Here is a 17,173-nt window from a genome sequence, read left to right on the forward strand (position 1 = left end):
ATAGACTCATGGTTTGAAGTGAACAGATCTTGTCCAGAACACCCTGCTGATTGACCCTGCTGGGCCTGCTTACAGACTCCTCTCAAAGGTGAGCCCATACTTGGCGGGAGACTCCGGGCTAAGAGTCAAGTTTCTGAGAGCTGGGGGAGAGGAGCTGGTCTGCCTGATACACACCCTACCAAGGAAAAAGACAGAAGCCATTTCCTCAGGGAGCAGTCCCCAGGAAGTAGAGGGATGTTCCTGGGAGTTGGGGGAGCTTAAAAGAGCGTTAGTAACATACTCATAAAGAACTCCATGCACAGGGAGAATCAGGCTCCTTTCCCTCAGGAGAGGCGGAAAGGTCCCCTGCAGGGTGCATGGGCTGAAGCAGATGAGCCAGGCTCTGCAGCTGTCTCACCCTCCCTCACCTCTCAGAGACTCAGCTCTGAAAGGGAAGAATCACTGAATAGATGACCTGTGGAACAGACACTGTCCACTGCAAAGAGACTGTCTGAGATCTTTTCACTGCTGGTTCTTCACCTGCTGCCTGCCTCACCCCACTTCTAGGGGGGGATCTGGAATCTGAGGATTCCAGACCACACTCAGTCCATCTGTCCATGGCACAATGTCACAGCAGCAGGCAGCTCCCTCCCACACATGCATTTGTGATTCTGTATAGCCAGGGAATCTGACCTCCATTTCCTCCCCCAGGGTACCCTGTTTAACTGCCCCATCCTGTGCCCCACTCTACCTGTGCCTTTGAGGACTGTGGTGGGCCTTCTCTCTCTTTTGTTTGTTTTTGTCCTGGCAAACAACATAAGCCCCAGAAAAAAACAATAGCCCGTTCCCACTTGATCTCACAACCAGAGGTTTGGGGGATCCCTTTTCTTCTCTCTCTCTTCTTTGTTGTGTTTTCTTTTGTTAGGTTTATTTTATTTATTCCAAGTAAATGCCCAGAACAGCTGACGGTGTCAGGCAAATCAGGGACATTGGCTCTTTTTACCCTCACCTCAAAATCTGATGACAAGCAAGGGAGAGTGAGGCAGAGGGATTGGATCCCAGCTCCAGAGTGCGGGTCCAAAATACCGGCGTGATGTTTGGCTTCCGATGGGCCTGCCTGGACTGAACCAGATGCCCCAGCCTACCAGCCTGCCCTCAGGGAGACACACGCTGTTGCCACCGTGGAGCGGCAACTCTCAGCAAGATGGAGCAGGACTGACTTCTTCCAACCCACACAGGGACAGCCAGCCCCTGTTCCTGGGAGGAGGCTCCTCGGACACTGGACAGAGCTGAGCTTGGGACACCAGAGAGAACAGGGCACCTTCTGCACTGACTTCCAGAAAATGGTCCTCCCTGAGGGCACCCAGTGGATGAGAGCGAGTCTGAGAGAAGAATGAATTGACCTCTATCCTTCCCCTCACCCTCGACCCAGGAGGGAAAGGGCATTTTCTTTATCACCTTTGAAAGGCGTTGTGGGTCTGTCTTTAAAAAGTGTTTACAAACAACAAAAAATTCTATAAAAAAGTCTCGTGTCGACTGGTGTTTTCCCTTGTGATGTTTACAGACTGCTGTTTGCTGCCCAGCTAAAACCCACTCAGTGACAGAAGCAAGCATAGCCATGTCCTCACCTCTAGCGATCTGATGGGCGGGCGGGCGGGCGGGCGGGCGGGCATACATCATTTCCTTTGACAAGCACCCTAGTTGACTCTCCGCATCACCAAGCTTTCTACCTTGGGGGACTCGTTTTTTTTTGTTTGTTTGTTTTCTTGTTCTTCGGTCCCATTTTTCTGACTTGGTTTGCACTTTTCTCCCCTTAAATTTCCAATATCTTGATTTCCTTGCCAAAAAAGAGGAAGATGAAGAGCCCATCCGGGATACTTCCCCTTCCATCCCCATATCTTCCCAGCCTTTCCTCCTGGATCTGATCCAATCAGAGGATTTAACAATCACAGATACACTGAAAAAATGCCTGGACATTTTTCCAAGGCCCTTGTGAAATTTTTTTCTGAGAAAATTTAGACTTACTAAAGGACTATGTACTGCGACCCCTGTTTTCAGGCACACAGAAATATTTTAGCCATTGATATTCACACATGACATCAGCCCATGCAAGATAGGTTTCTGTATTTATATATTAAAATTCAAAAAAAAATTTACAAAAATGTTTTAAAACTGTTCAAAGCTTAGGAGAAAAGCTTATCTTCATCAGTCAAGGTGTTTTGATATGGTATTAAAATAGTGTATAATAAAAGATGCACCGTGTGATTTATTTTAATGAAGTGTTGTTACACAATCAATTTGGAAGGCAAATGCCAGCTCCCTCTGTCCACCTCCCAGCCCACACCCCCTCAGCACCTGTAATGGCTTAGCCACTCCTAGGCAGAGGCTCGACATGGTAGCTCAGCTGTGTCTTTGAAGTTTATAAATTCTTGAGCATCATGGAGTGATTGTCAGTCTTCTGTCATCTCTGGTTGTGAGAGGATGTTAACTGGAAAGATATTCAGGGGCAGAGATCTTACAGCCATCAGAGGCTGCAAGGATATAGGCACCTCTAGATGCCAGCCCAGCCCATTCTTCAGAGCCTCTGCTCCCCATCCTGCACTCTGCTTGCCTGTTGTTCCGTGCACAGCTGAGTGCTGACTCATGGGCGTGCTTCACTGAGGCCCAGGAAAAGGCCCTGGTCTGGGCCTGCTCCAGCTCACAGTCCTTGAACCAGAACCAGCCACTCAGCCTCATAAAAGTTGGCAAATTGCAGGCTGGGCAGGAAACTCAGGGCAGGGGGCAGCAGTGCATACCTGCCTGTCTTCTAGCCAGGCTCCAGGAGCTATATTTCAGGGCCTCCTGCAGAGCCAGCTAAGGAAAGCTCTGGAGGGAGATGGTGCCACGTCTCTACCATGACCATTTCCAGACCTGCCCCTTGTCCTGCTGTCTCAGGGCCCAGACCCAACAGGCCCACAAGTTTGGTCTATGCTACTAGCACCCTTGCCTTCAGACAACTGCTCTGTGCAAGACATTTGTTGGAGGCCAGTGGACACGTGTGAAGTTGTCTACCAAGGCAGGTAGGCAAGTTCAGAGAACTAAGAGTGCTTTATTTAGAGCCTGAGTATCGAGACCTCAGGACCTGAACTGTGAGCATTGTTGATGGCTAGAAACTGGGCTCTTGTCTGTACTGGGCCACTTTACTTCTTGGCAGGATGGTGAGCAAGTAACTGCATTCATATGAACTCGATTCCTTGCATGTGAAGTGGGGACAGGGTCATGCAGCTCAGTTCAGTGAGTGTCAGGGATCTGCCCCAAAGGCCTGGCACATGCGCAGCAGGCTTCCTTATAGCTGTGTCACTGCAAAGGGCACTGTTCTATTCCCAGCACCTCCAGCTTCTGCCTGGCAACTGTGTCTCCCCGTTCTATATATAATCCTACCAGCAGAGCTGGTGGGGCAGGGCCCAGCCCTCAAAGAGATCTCCTTGTCTGACCCCTGGGCCTGGAGACAGGCTTTGTGTACCCACCTTGGCTGTGTGAGCCCAGCTGCTTTGGCAGCGCTGTGGCTGAGTCCCGTGGTTGAGTTGGTTGGGGCAGCACTGAGCCCCACACCGGGTGCTATTCTAGGCTCTCTAGGCTGGTGCTCATCCCATCCCCAGTGACTTCCGCCCCCACCTGGCACACCAAAGCCCTCTGTTGGCTGTCACGTCCTCTGAATTTGGACCCAGATTGCCAGTGCCTGGTGCGAGGGTGAGACTAGGCTTGTCTGGGCTTCCTGGGTGGCACTTGTGTGTGTCACCTTCCATCCAGACAGCCTTCTAGAATCCTGTGTTGTTCCTACTCTGCCTTTCTGAGAAGGAAGAAAATATGGAAGAGCCAAGAGATGGGTTCTTCCCCTTTGCTCTGAAGAGCCCAGAAAGCCTTCTGAGAGCTCCAGGAGCCCCTTTTGAAAACCACCCATCTAAGCCATTTAATAGTATTGAAACTCATAGGAGAATGTCCTTAGGAGACAGTGCTGAAGTATATAGTTGAATGATTTCAAGAAATGTATAATCTAATCCCATATGGTCTCCCCTCCCCCCAAATATACAAAGCAAATAAGGCAAAAATGTCCATTGTTGAATCTTCAACGACTGATATTTCAGTGAATAGTGTATTTGTTCTTTCAACATTTTCTGTATGTTTGGGATTTTCTTTAATAAAAGAAATTGTGGGGAAATGGCTGAGTTGCCCGTTATTGGAGGGTGTATGTAGGAGCCCTGCCCAGTGGAACTCAACTTGGGAGGACTTGAGGGAGGGGTGAGCAGTCTGTCTGGGGGTGACTAGTGATATTTCTCCCTAGTGAGTGTGGGTCTAGTGTTTGGGTTTCTTTGTCCTGAGGTAGTTTGGGAGCAAGCCAAAGCATCATGAGACAGACATGATGGAGAAGGAACCCTAAGACCTCAAGTTGGACTGAGAAAGTGACTGTATAGGGGCAAGGGGCTGCTGCTTCCTTCTGTTTTCCCAGCCCGAAGACCTAACAGTAGATGAGATAGATGGTGCTACAGCTGACTGTCTAGAGACTGGCCACCCTGAAAGTATCTGCTATGTTTCTGGTGTTGCGCGCCCTCTGGTGGACTTCTGGGGAGCAACTGCCAAGTACCTCCAGACAAGAGCTCTGACGGGGGAGTCTCAAAACTGCTAGGCCCCAAAGTAGACAAGACCCTGACTTTGAAAGTAACTGCTGGTGGATAATACATTATACCATGGAGAGGGGAGGGACACAGTGGATTATCGCATCTGTATTTTTAATGTCCTCCATAACAGCTTGAAGAAGGAAAGTGCTTGCTTCAGTTTCCTGGTGGGGAAACTGTCAGGTGACCTCCACCACAGGCAGACCTTTTACCTCAGCTATGCAAAAGCAGAGGGGCTAGGACTGGCTTTCTTCCAAAGCTTAAACTCCATTCTGCTCCCTAGGCTACTGTTAGTCTGGGGACAGGCCCAAAAACAAATGGCTCATTAGCCCAAGGTCAGAGACCTAGAGGGGAGGAAAGGATGCGGTTGCAAATGGGGTTCACATGGAGGGGAGTGGTAGGAGGGGGACAAGAAGGCCCAACAATGTGGAATGGAAAGATATATATATATATCATTATATATACAGGGTGAATCATTATGATGCTGGGCACCAGCAGAAGAGAGGCCCACACAGAGGGATCTGATCTTAGCTTGGAGTAGACCCACACCACCTCTGCCAGCCAGGAAGAAACTCTACTGGGGTTTTCTACTGGAGTAAAAGGCTCCTAAGAACAAGGGTAGTAGCTTTCTGTAAGTGAGTCCATCTTCCTCACCTTCATCTTGAGCCCCAGCTACAGAGGCTACCAGGCAGACATAGATAACATCAGCCGTTCATTTCTTGCACGATCATTGACATGAAGGAAAAGTTCAGAACAGGGACTTTGCGTTCTGAGGATTGTGGGCCAAGCGTTACAAGTTCCTCATAGCACTTTGCCTGGGTTCATGAGACCTCGGGGATCCAGTGTGTCTTTGAGCTGCCGCATGGTCTCCATACCCACAGGGCCCACTTCCTCTTGCAGCAGCTGCCGCTTGCCCAGCCCGATGCCATGTTCTCCGGTGCATGTCCCATGGAGAGCCAGGGCACGCCTAGGAAGCCAATTAAAGGAATCCTCAGCAGCTTCTCCCTCAGCCTCTGCCCTCCCCAGCCCTCACCCCTTCCTGGCACAGTCCTCACCTGCCCAGATTTTCTGCAAAGGCCTTGACCCTCTTCTGCTCCTCTACATCATCTGGGTCGACCAGCAGGATGCAGTGAAAGTTGCCATCACCCACATGCCCAACAATGGCTCCTGGGGGCCCCAGAGAACAGTAACTGTCACTTACCTCTAGCCCAGGCCTTAACTAACCCTAGGTCTCCCAAACAGCAATGATGGAGAACAAAACCTGTGATTTTTGAGGCCTTCATCTCCTCCTTGGTCTCTACCAAGATCTCTGGCAACCGGGAGATGGGTACACACACATCCGTGGAATAGGCCTAAATCGGAAAGCAAGCTTGTGTGATTCCCTCCATCACCCACAGCCTACCCAAAGGTAAGGGATCGCTGTGACTCAGACTTAGGACCAATCCAAGGGCTCTTGATGTCATGGGATGAAACATCTGACCTCTAGCCCACTGGTCTTCATGTATTCACTAGCCCAGATCTTCACTACTCCCCTGCATCCAAGCCTGAACCACGAGCAGGTTCCCAGCAGCCCACACTTCTGAGCTTCTGCATAATCTGCCCAGCCCTCCCTTCTGGCTAAACTGCTGCCTCCCTCTCCATTTCTTCCCCCAGGAGGCCTTTCCTCTGTGTTTAGAATTCCTAAGGGCACAACACTGCACCTGTGGCTGACTCATGAACTCCCAAGTTTTGGACATACTAACAGTTCTCATGCCGGGCTATGGTGGCATGCGCCTTTAATCCCAGCACTTGGGAGGCAGAGGCAGGCAGATTTCTGAGTTCAAGGCCAGCCTGATCTACAGAGTGAGTTCTAGGACAGCCAGGGCTATACAGAGAAACCCTGTCTCGAAAAACCAAAACAACAACAATAACAAAAAAAACCAGTTCTCCCTCTAGACTCTCTGAAATAGCTGGGTGGGTGCAGTGGTCTATTGCCCCTTGTCTTCATACCCATTCAGCCAGCCCTTGGGCCCTCAGCCTCCTCTCTGCAGTAGTGAGTGGGTAGATCCCACCTCCACCCCAGCCCCAGCTCACCTTACTTCCTGGACACAGGGCCAAGGCTGCATACCAAGCATTGTGCCTCGCTGCCCAAAGTTCATTGCGCTTTTCGGCCTCCTTGGCCCAGGAGAAGTGAGAGCCACCATTGTCCTGAGTGATTGCTTCTGTAGTAGGCACAGAAAGGCGGATCCTTACTTAGCCCTACTCTGGGACAGCCCAGACCTCACAGTACCATGTCCCCTGCACACCTGTGCGCTGCAGCTGTTCTGCCAGTGTCTGCTGGGAACCGTGGAACTCCAGGAAAAGCGTGGGTGCCACGGGGCAGTTAAGTTTGCTGTGTTTGTTGCATGCATCCATCATGACATCATCCAGGAACTCTAGAACCAGGGAGAGGGTTGATCCGGCGAGGCCTGGCCTACTAAGGGGGCCTTTTCTGTGGAACCCACCCCTGGCTCACCAATGCGGGCCACGGGCACTGCAGCCTGAAGGATCTGAACTGTGCTATCCACAGCCGCTTGAACACTGGGGAATGCACAGGTGGCAGCCACTGTGGCTTCGGGTGCGGGGTGCAGGCGCAGGGTGGCAGATGTAATGATGCCCAGAGTCCCCTCAGAACCCACAAAGAGTCCTGTGAGATTGTAGCCAGCTGCACTCTTCCTGGGCCAGGGACATAAAAGGTAGGTAAGGGACTACTGTCCGGAAGTCATTAAAACTAGAAGACAGGTTTGGTCTCATCTCCTGTAGCCCTGATTGTCATCATGATGTTTGTGGTTGAGTGGTCCAGAGAGGCCTTACACAGGGAGAGCTAACTCCAGCACTCTTGCTACAGAGTTCCAGGGCCCTCCTCAGTATCACTTACCTATCCAGGAGGCCCTGCAGCTAGGTCAGGCAGTGCTCACCTATAATGGCGCCCCCGGCCTGCAGTGTGAAGCAGCCTGCCATCAGGCAGCACCACCTCCAGGTTGATCACGTTGTCCCGCATGGTTCCATAGCGCACAGCATTGGTGCCCGAGGCCCCAGTGGCTGCCATACCACACAGAGAAGCATCTGCACCTGGGTCTAGAGAATGAAATGCTGGAGAGGGCGACTGGGGAGGCCCTTTCCCTCTTGTGGGAAAGATGAGGTCCTGTGAAATCCCTCAGACCACGCCCCAAGCCCTCAGTACTCTGACAGAGTGGTTAGCCCAAGGCCTACCAACAGGAAACCAAAGGCCACTGTCACGCAGGTGGGTATTGAGAGCTTTACGGGTGACGCCAGGCTCCACCACCACGGAGAAGTCATCTGTGTTCAGCTCCATGATCTGGTCCATATGGGTCAGGTTGATGCACACTCCACCCTGGTAGCAAGGGTGTCAAAAAAGCTGCCCAACCTAGGTCTCTAGGCCAGAAGCAGCCCCTAGAACCTCATTTTACAGCGGAGGCCCCCAGCAGCCATACCAGAGCTCTGGGATGGCAGGTGAAGATAGCTGTAAGTGTGTCATGTGTAATGGGACCAGACCCAGGGCACCCCACTATACCTGCACAGCACAGACTCCCCCCTCAACGCCGGTGCCTGTGCCAAATGGGATGATGGGAACGCCTTGATTGTAGCACAGGGTTACCAGTCGGCTGACCTGGTCCACATTCTGAGGCCACACCACAGCATCAGGAGGTTGACACCTAGAAGCAGGCAGACCCCAGAGGTTTGAAAGGGTACGGAAGCCTCTCACCCTCTCTTTTCCAGGAACCTGGAATGGTTTAAGGACCTGAGGACCGGGACCTCAGCAGACCAAGGCAGAAAGCACCTCTCTCTGTAAGGAGAATGCCAAGAGCACTGCAAACAGGTGGCCAGAGAGACAGGGACAGCCCAGGACCTTCAGTCCCTTCTGATACCTGTGCATTGATTCATCATGCCCGTGATGCTCTCTGACTGCAGAAGCAGTGGACACATGGGGGCTCCCTACAACTGCCTTCAGAGCTGCCACAAAGTCCTGGCTGAGTCCACCCTGAAGGGGAGAAACAGTACAAGGGTCATCCGAAAGACAGCAGGAGGGAGCCACAGACCTGCCCTGTGGCAGGAGGGAAGAGTGGGGGCTGGTCAGCCTGCAAGGTGACGTCACTAAGCCTCGAGCACGTCAGGCCAGGCTCTCCACCCTCCAGGACCCCGTCCACACGTAGACTTATACCTGCGACCCCCTGGAGCAGTAACCCCTCCAGGGAGACAGCCTCTGGGTTGCCACCCGAAGGAGCGTGGCCATAACCAGACCGCAGCTAAGGTGAGAATAACTAGGCAGGGAGGCTGCCAGCCTGCCTCTAGCTGGACCCAATGGCTGCACTGGGTGGAGCCTGCTTAAGGTGGAGCCAGTTTAAGGTGGCCTCTGCAGATCTGGAAAACAAGGACAGACAGCAGCTACTTCATGTCTTAAAAGTCGACCGCTTCCTGTAGCCCTTCAAATAAACATCTTTCTTTTTTTTTTTAATTTTTTATGGTTACAATAGACATTTATTTAAAGTGAGACATAGGTAGAGCTAGTAATTCTTAAATTGTGATTCGGGTTGAAATAACTTTGTAAAAATATGGTGAGAGCAGGCACGGCACACCCACAGATCTTAATTACAAGATCACTTCTTCATCCACTCTTCTCTCTCCTTCCTTTCCCGAATAACCTCTTTCAGATAGGGTTCAAGGTAGAATTTGTCCTCCTCATATTTTGTCCATTAATCCTTGGGCAAGATCTGATGCCTCATAGTCAGGTCCAGGGCTCTCTTAATTCAAAACATTCTGTCATTATAAAGGTCCTCAGGAAGCCTTCTTATGGCTTCTATTACATCTTCAGTTTTGTGTATTGTATCATCTCACATTAACCCCAGTTTATTGAATCCTGCAGCATTATAATACCACTTTCGAAAGCCATCCAGCCACTTGCTTGATGCTGCAACAGCAGGTCTGCCCACCATTTTGACCTAAGAATGAAGCGCTTGCCTTCTGGTCAAATAAACCTCTTGTACGGAGGCTTTAAAGTCCCACTAGGCCCTCCTCGGACTTCTCTGTCTGCTACTCTTCCTTCCAGCCTCCTCTTTGACCTCTAAACTGAAGTTTTCCTGTCCACTCCAGAGCTCAGGCCAGGACCAGGATGTCAACCTTGGCACATGCACTGTGTCCCACATCTGGGATCATCTCCTAACTCTCTCCCTATCAGGCTTCTTCCTTCCACACACACCTTCCACCTCAGCAGCACGTCCCAGAATAGGCTGCCACCATGGATAAAAGAGGGTATCGCAGTGCAGCGCCCAGAAAGGCCTCCTTGCAGAGGAGCACTGGGGAAAAGCAGTGAAGGGGGAGATGACCTCCAAGCCCACCCTGGAGCAGGGTGGCAGCAGTGTTGATCCCAAGCAACTCCCACAGCAATTCCAGAAGAGTCTTTGCTACCACCTTTAAGATCAACTACCTCCCGGTGACTTTTTCTTCCTTTGAATCAGGAATACAAACTCCTAATTTATTTAGCTTTGATTCATTTTTATTGTGTATGTGTGCATGATGGAGGAGCATTGTGACACTGTGCACATGCAGAGGTCAGGGAAACAACTTTGTGGAGTTGATTCTCTCTCTTAATTCACCCAACCACATTTGGATGAATATGTCAAAAGAGAAAATCGTGCCAGGCATTGTGGTATGCACCTATAATCCCACACAGGGAGGCTGGGTGAGAAAGAGGAGGAGGAGTTGAAGCCAGACGGAACCATTAAAAACAAAACAAGACAAAATTACAAATTTAGTTATAGGGGTGGGGGTGGTGGAGAGATAGCATCAGGTTAAGGGCACTGATTGCTCTTACAGAGGACCCAGGTTCAATTCCTAGCACCCACATGGTGACTCACAACCATCTGTAACTCAAATCCCAAGAGGGAATCAAACACCCTCGTCTGGCCTCTGTGGGCACACAAATACACAGGCAAAACACTCATACATAAAAACTAGAAATAAATCTTTAAAATAACAAATTTAGTTATAGATCTAATTGTCTTTTATTTTCTCTTCTTGGATTGGGGCACCCTCCAAGTCTACAGAATTGAGCGAAAGCCCCCAGTGGGCAGTGGGTTTTATAAACAGAAAGAACAGGAGAGGAGCTGATGGTTGATGTCGGTCTGGCCTTCCTTGTAAGGTTAGAGCAGACGGGATACTGTTGATGTTGTGGTACACACCAGCACTGGTGTCATAGGCTACGTACCATTACACTTTGTTCTTATGAACTGTCCCACACACTTCCCACTACCACCTTCTTTTCAGGGATTTTTCTCCTCACAATGACTCAGACTGGAATTTCTAGTCTTCAGGAAACTTAACCCCATGGGGTCTACATGTTTCCTTACAGTTTTGTTTGGATTGAATGGCATTGAGCACAAGTGACTCCATTTTGGCCTGCGTATTAGTTTCTTTTCTCATATTGTGACAGAAAAAAAAAAGTAAGAAAGAAAGAAAAAAAACAAGCTCCCCATCTGACTGGCAGCAGGCTTTTCCTTTTCCCGTTATGAGATTTCCAGGGAAATTCCGATTTCTTGTGGTCCATTCTCAGGGACATGTGGAGGTCAGAGGCCATGAGGAGGAAAACTCCCAGAGGCTCTTCCAGGGTGTCACACAGTGCAGTACCCAGCCTACTTGAATACTCTGATAAGCAAAGGTAGAGGCACAGGTCTCCCTGTAGAATATCTTCATCGCTACCAGGATGGCCACACTCTCACTCTTTGTTTTTATACCTCACTTCTGAGGCGCACTACGCCTGTGCCTGAAGTAAGTATCACAAACAGTATAAGCAGAGATCAAGGTCCAAAGACACTCAGTTAATCAGTTAATGTCAGGTAGCTGAGTAGAAGAGTCATTTCTCCTCTCTTGGCTTCAGTTACTCTAGAAGGGTGGGCACAGTGATTCCATTTTTTACTCAAGCTGGCCTCAAAAATCACAATCCTCCTGCCTCAGGCTCCCAAGCATTGGGATCACAGGCAAGCACTACTATGTCCAATGTGACTTCATTTCAAGTTTGACTTCCTCCCTCATCTCTGAGCAGTGTTTCTCTGAAGACATCACTGATTGTCTGATGGCTTAGTCTCAACACAAGGATGAGATCTGTCTGTTCTGCTTGGTCTGATCTGATTCCATGCTTAGGGCAAAAGGCAGGGGTGGTGGAGGTTGTGGTCATTTGAATGAGAATGGCCCCTCAGGCTCATAAATCTGAATGCATGATTCCCTAGTTGATGGAACTGTTTGGGAAGGATTAGGAGGTGTGGCCTTGTTGGAGGAGGTAACATGCCTGCCTGCTGACTGCCATGCTCTCTGCTATGATGGTCATGAACTTACCCTCTGAATTATAAGCCATCAATAAACTCTTTTTGTTATAAGTTGCCTTGGTTATGGTGTCTCAACACAGCAATAGAAAAGTAACTATATCAGCTGGGCAGTGGTGGTGCACGCCTTTAATCCCAGTACTTGGGAGGCAGAGGCAGGCGGATTTCTGAGTTCAAGACTAACCTGGTCTACAGAGTGAGTTCCAGGACAGCCAGGGCTACACAGAGAAACCCTGTCTCAAGAAAAAAAGAAAGAAAGAAAGAAAGAAAGAAAGAAAGAAAGAAAGAAAGAAAGAAAGAAAGAAAGAAAAGAAAAGAAAAAAGTAACTATCAGATATCAAGGCATTAATGCCAATGATACCCTTGATGATCAATTTTAAGCAACTGAGGATTACAGAAGGAGTGATTTTTACATCAAACATCCCTAGAACCTGCCCTATTTGTTCTGTGGGTAATATCTTCATATCTCAAAGACATACTTCAAGTTCAGTGGCACAGACCTTTAATCCCAGCCCTTGGGTGGCAGAAGCAGTAGGATCTCTGTGAGTTCAAGGCCAGTCTGGTCTACATAGTGAGTTCTAAGACAGCCAACCAAGCCTATGTAAAGAGATCATGTCTCAAAGGGAAGTTGAGGGGAGAAGTAATATACAGTTTTTTTGTTTGTTTGTTTGTTTTTTCGAGACAGGGTTTCTCTGAGTAGCCCTGGCTGTCCTGGAACTCACTCTGTAGACCAGGCTGGCCTCGAACTCAGAAATCCACCTGCCTCTGCCTCCCAAGTGCTGGGATTAAAACTTGCACCACCACCACCCGACACAATTTTTTTTAATATGACCAATGAGAACTAAAACTTAAGTGCTTATGTAAACATGTATTCCTCAGGTGACCAGTATCTAATGCTTTTTCACTGTTAGGAAGCACTGCCTAGCGTACACAGTATTAGAGAACATCTTTACATAAAGAGAATAGCCAGGAGGCCTAGAGAAATGGCTCTGCCTGTAGGGTGCTGGCACCAAGCCCACATACAGTTTAAATTAGGCATGATGAGAATAATAATTTTAGCACAAATGACTTGAAAACAGAAATGCAAAACTGAAGTGCTGGAGATGTGGCTCGGCAGTTAAGAATACTTGCTGCTTTGGCATGGGACCCAGGCTTATTTCCTAGCACCCACGTAAATGGTTCACAACCACCTCTAACTCCACTTCTAGAGGATCCAGCACCCTCTTATGGTCTCCACAGACACCACAGACACATGGTGCACGAACACACATGCAAGCAAAACACTCATACACAGAAAATAAAAATGATTTTGTTTTTGTTTTTGTTTTTTTCGAGACAGGGGTTCTCTATGTGGTCCTGGCTGTCCTGGAACTCACTCTGTAGACCAGGCTGGCCTCGAACTCAGAAATCTGCCTGCCTCTGCCTCCCAAGTGCTGGGATTAAAGGCGTGTGCCACCACTGCCCAGCTTTTTTTTTTTTTTAAAAGAAATGCAAAGATAAAGTAGCCAGAGATTTACAACTCACTTATTTTCAGGAATTCTAGGAACAGATTGCCTTGCCTCACACTGCCTTAAACCCATCATAAGCATACAAAACTCTGATCAAAATTCTCCCCAGGGGGCACCAATCTAGTAAAAGATGTAACATTCTTTATGGCTATACAAGTCACAGAAAAGATCTCCTTAACACCTCATTTCTCTCTCCCAAATGATCGAACAGAACCATAATTACCTCAACAGAGACCTCCCCAAATTTCCAAATGGGACGAGTCTGGTCATACGACAGCATGATATTCCAAATGATTCAGCACAACTCGAACAGCTCAGAGTTTTAAAAGACAAGGCCAGTCACCAAACACTAGTTATCAAAATGGTTCAAAATAGACCTAAATAGCTCGAAGGAGCCCCAAACTAACAGGAAAACAAAGCGTGCGGGGCACTGACAGGAAGCTCACTAAGGGTCAACATTTTTGGAAATCCAAACCAAGTCGAAATACTCATTTCTCCACTTGGCCTCCCAACCTGGGAAGGGAAGAAAACATCTGACGAATGAAGTGACCCCAGTAGTTGTGTGGGATCCTTCAATCGTCTTTGTCTGAGGTCAGTTCGTTCCAAGTGGCTGAAACAAACAAAGCAAAAGTATCTATCTTCCTGGTTCGGTCACTTAAATTGTGACCTGGAGTTGTTAGGGTCAGAGCCTGAGCCCTAGCATCACCTAACAAGCCAGGCGTAGCCACCCATTGTCAACTGGCCACGTAAGCAAACAATACTGAGAAGCAGATTTATGAAATGTGACCACATTAGGGAGAGGAGCCAAGAGGCTCACCCACCCATATCCAGTCCATCTTTAGGTACTACTGTGAGGTTTAAGCAGAGGCTAAGGGGTGTGAAGAAGCGATTCACTCCTAGTTGAGGTATGGTCGCACCCACCTTCATGGTCTCAGGTCAGTCTCTCCTGCAAGGTGGTCTGACAAGTCAGCATTTTGTGAAAACTTTCTCAGAGACAAGCTCTGCCTCTGGTTGGCACCAGAATCCTAGCCTTTTCCTCTTTCCAGCTTGAGGTCCATTGTCTCAATAGCCGGGACACAGTATTTGTTTATGGTATCTTCATTCCTGGGAGGATGGTTACACACATCACTTTTAAATAATTAATTCTAGTCTTGTAGTCTCTAAAGGCTCGTGTTCATCTCATAGTGCAAAATTCATTTAGCCCAACTTTGAAGTCCCCAAAGCCTTAACAGTTCCAGAATTGTTCAAGAGCCCCAACATCTTCTCTGAAGTCAAGGCAGTCTTATCTTTGCTAGGAGTCCATATGAAATAAAACAAACAAGTTCGAGACCAGCCTGGTCTACAGAGTGAGTTCCAGGACAGCCAGGGGATGCACAGAGAAACCCTGTCTCAAAAAATAAAAAAATAAAATAAAATAAAATAATAAAATAAATAAATAAAACAAGCTACATATTTCCCAATGAATGACATGCAGTACACATTTTCAGGCCAGAATGGACGAATGGAATGATAGCAAGGAAATGTTTACTAAAGCAAGATCAAAACCCAGCAGAACAAACACCAAACACTACAACTCTCTATCTGGCATCTGGAACTCGTGATGAAATCATCTGGATTCTAACAGCCTTGGGCAGCTCTACTGCCTGAAGGATATGTTCCCTCTATCTTGGGCAGGCTCTATTCTATGCCCGCAGACTTTCTCAGTAGACGTCCCAAGATCCTGTGATATCCCACACCCCAGGGACTTTTCAAGGCCAGGTGCAGAGCTGGATAGGGAAGTTGGCTGACTAAGCCAAGAACAGCCCTCTGAGCAAGCCAACCACTGCCTGATGAGATCCTTTGTCCTGTGTTCCACCAACCAGAGTAAGCCAGCTAGCCCTGTTGCAGAAATCTTCCCTCTGTAAAGTATAAAAGATGTGTGCTTTCTGAGTTCGAGGTTGACTCCCCCCCACCTCCCATGAGGGTGGCAACCCCACGTGTAGGTCAATAAACCTCATGTTATTACAACGATCTATTGTCAGTCTATGTTCTCTGGGTTGAGCCAAGTTTACTACAGAGCTCCCACTACACTGTTAGGCTTCACCTTTAGACCTTCATGCGGTGGTCTGTCTCTCAGGGCCTCCCTACAGAGAACCTGACTCTATCACAATCAAATGGCTTAGGCAGCTTTTTAGAACATTGGTACAAGCCTCTATGACCTTTTACTTGTCTTATAAACCAATACTACATGGAAGACACAGCCAGGTTGTGTTTCCAGCTTGAGCTGTGTCTTGTTCCCCTGAGAGCATGGTTGCATGAGCTTCTATGTACCCTCCAGGCTGACCTAGTAAAAACACTTCCTTAGACCGCCATCTTGGAGCAGAGAACCCCTGTGGTAGCACTCTCAGTTTAGGCTCTGCGCTTCGCAAGTTGGAGCCTTAGATGGGTGGGGTCACACCTTCAGGGCGTCCTACCTATTATCCCAGTACAGAGCAAGAGGTTTACACCTAATGACACTAATGTTTTTAGCAATTTCAGATGCTTTGTCTATCACCTGCTTGCCTGTGGCTTTGAATTTGCTCACAGTCCATTCTCATCAGGCAATGCACATTTTTCCTCTTTCTGGTATTTCTGTGTATCTGAGTAAGAGCAGTGAGTAGTAACCATACTACAGTCTGAATGCTGTCCTGCCTTAAATTCCCTCTGCCAAGCCAGGCAGTGGTGGCACATGCCTTTAATCCCAGCACTTGGGAGGCAGAGGCAGGTGGATTTCTGAGTTCGAGGCCAGCCTGGTCTACACAGTGAGTTCCAGGATAGCCAGGGGCTACACAGAGAAACCCTGTCTCCGAAAAAAAAAAAAATTCCTCTGCCAAACAAATTAGTCTATTAGTTTAAAATTCAATTTCACCCAAGCTCTCAGCACATGGGCAGAATGGAGGCTGACTCTTTGCCAGAATATAATACAACTGGCTTCATTCCAGTCCCTGACAAGAGTCCTGTGCCCTATGAAAGCTCATGAGCCAGGCCTCCTCTAGTCACATTCCCTTTGGCATTTTAGTCTTCTGAAGTTCCACCAGAATGGCCGAATCTCTGCTTACCGATCCAGAGCTTCCCTAGCCTGCAGCTTCTGTATTCCTCACTCAAACCAGTTCCAAAGTACCACACAGTTAGATTTAATACAATAATAACACCCCTCCTGGCCAAGTTTCCATATTATTTAATTTTGGTATTCTTGTAGCAAAAGCGTCTTATGGAAAGAAAGGTTCCTTTGGCTCTCAGAAGGTACATCATGGCAGGGAATAGCAGGGAAGGCATGCAAGAGCATGAGGCAGCTGATCATGTTACATTCATATTCAAGAAGCAAGAGAGATAAATGCTCTACTTTTCTTTCAGAACATATTCTCTGCGTGCTCACATGTGTATGTGTGTCTGTATATGCATACGTGTGTGTGTGTGTGTGTGTGTGTGTGTGTGTGCATTCAAGTGTGTATGTATATGAGTGGTGTCTTGGTTGCTGTTCTGTTGCTATGAAGAGACACCATGATCAAGGCAACTATTATAAGAGAAAGTGTTTAATTGGGGACTTGCTTATAGTTTCAGAGGTTTAGACCATTATCATTATGGCAGGAAACATGGAAGCAAGTAGGTATGGTGCTGGAGAAGTAGCTGAGAACTCCATCCTGATCTATAGGAGGGGGGG

At 48.3% G+C, this 17,173-nt stretch overlaps 1 protein-coding gene, 1 long non-coding RNA gene and 1 pseudogene across 2 annotated transcripts; 1 reads left to right on the plus strand and 2 right to left on the minus strand.

Annotated features, from left to right (window-relative positions):
- Window positions 1–1,515, plus strand: LOC116070205. Its single transcript, XR_004110307.1, has 2 exons — window positions 1–88; window positions 905–1,515. It is a non-coding gene; the product is annotated as an uncharacterized LOC116070205 (long non-coding RNA).
- A 3,213-nt stretch (window positions 1,516–4,728) lies between these two features.
- Window positions 4,729–9,085, minus strand: Ldhd (lactate dehydrogenase D). The gene is made up of 11 exons (XM_031341468.1): window positions 8,833–9,085; window positions 8,540–8,652; window positions 8,185–8,326; window positions 7,863–8,004; window positions 7,568–7,727; window positions 7,126–7,325; window positions 6,917–7,045; window positions 6,705–6,832; window positions 5,893–5,983; window positions 5,687–5,798; window positions 4,729–5,598 (listed from the first exon to the last, which is right to left on the minus strand). The coding sequence occupies exons 1-11, from the start codon at window positions 8,902–8,904 to the stop codon at window positions 5,433–5,435; spliced, it is 1,455 nt and encodes a 484-aa protein (XP_031197328.1). The 5' UTR covers window positions 8,905–9,085; the 3' UTR covers window positions 4,729–5,432.
- A 62-nt stretch (window positions 9,086–9,147) lies between these two features.
- LOC116070204 lies at window positions 9,148–9,604 on the minus strand (annotated as a pseudogene).
- Window positions 9,605–17,173: the final 7,569 nt, after the last annotated feature.

Source organism: Mastomys coucha, unplaced genomic scaffold, assembly GCF_008632895.1.
Source record: "Mastomys coucha isolate ucsf_1 unplaced genomic scaffold, UCSF_Mcou_1 pScaffold22, whole genome shotgun sequence".
Classification (NCBI taxonomy): domain Eukaryota; kingdom Metazoa; phylum Chordata; class Mammalia; order Rodentia; family Muridae; genus Mastomys; species Mastomys coucha.

Excerpts from the sequence above, each read along its gene's own strand:
- Ldhd (XM_031341468.1), bottom strand. The coding sequence starts at position 8,904 with ATGGCCACGCTCCTTCGGGTGGCAACCCAGAGGCTGTCTCCCTGGAGG. Across the intron at positions 7,326-7,567 it reads GGCCGGGGGCGCCATTATAG|GAAGAGTGCAGCTGGCTACA; the intron begins GTGAGCACTGCC and ends TCCCTGGCCCAG. Across the intron at positions 6,833-6,916 it reads AGAACAGCTGCAGCGCACAG|AAGCAATCACTCAGGACAAT; the intron begins GTGTGCAGGGGA and ends TGCCTACTACAG.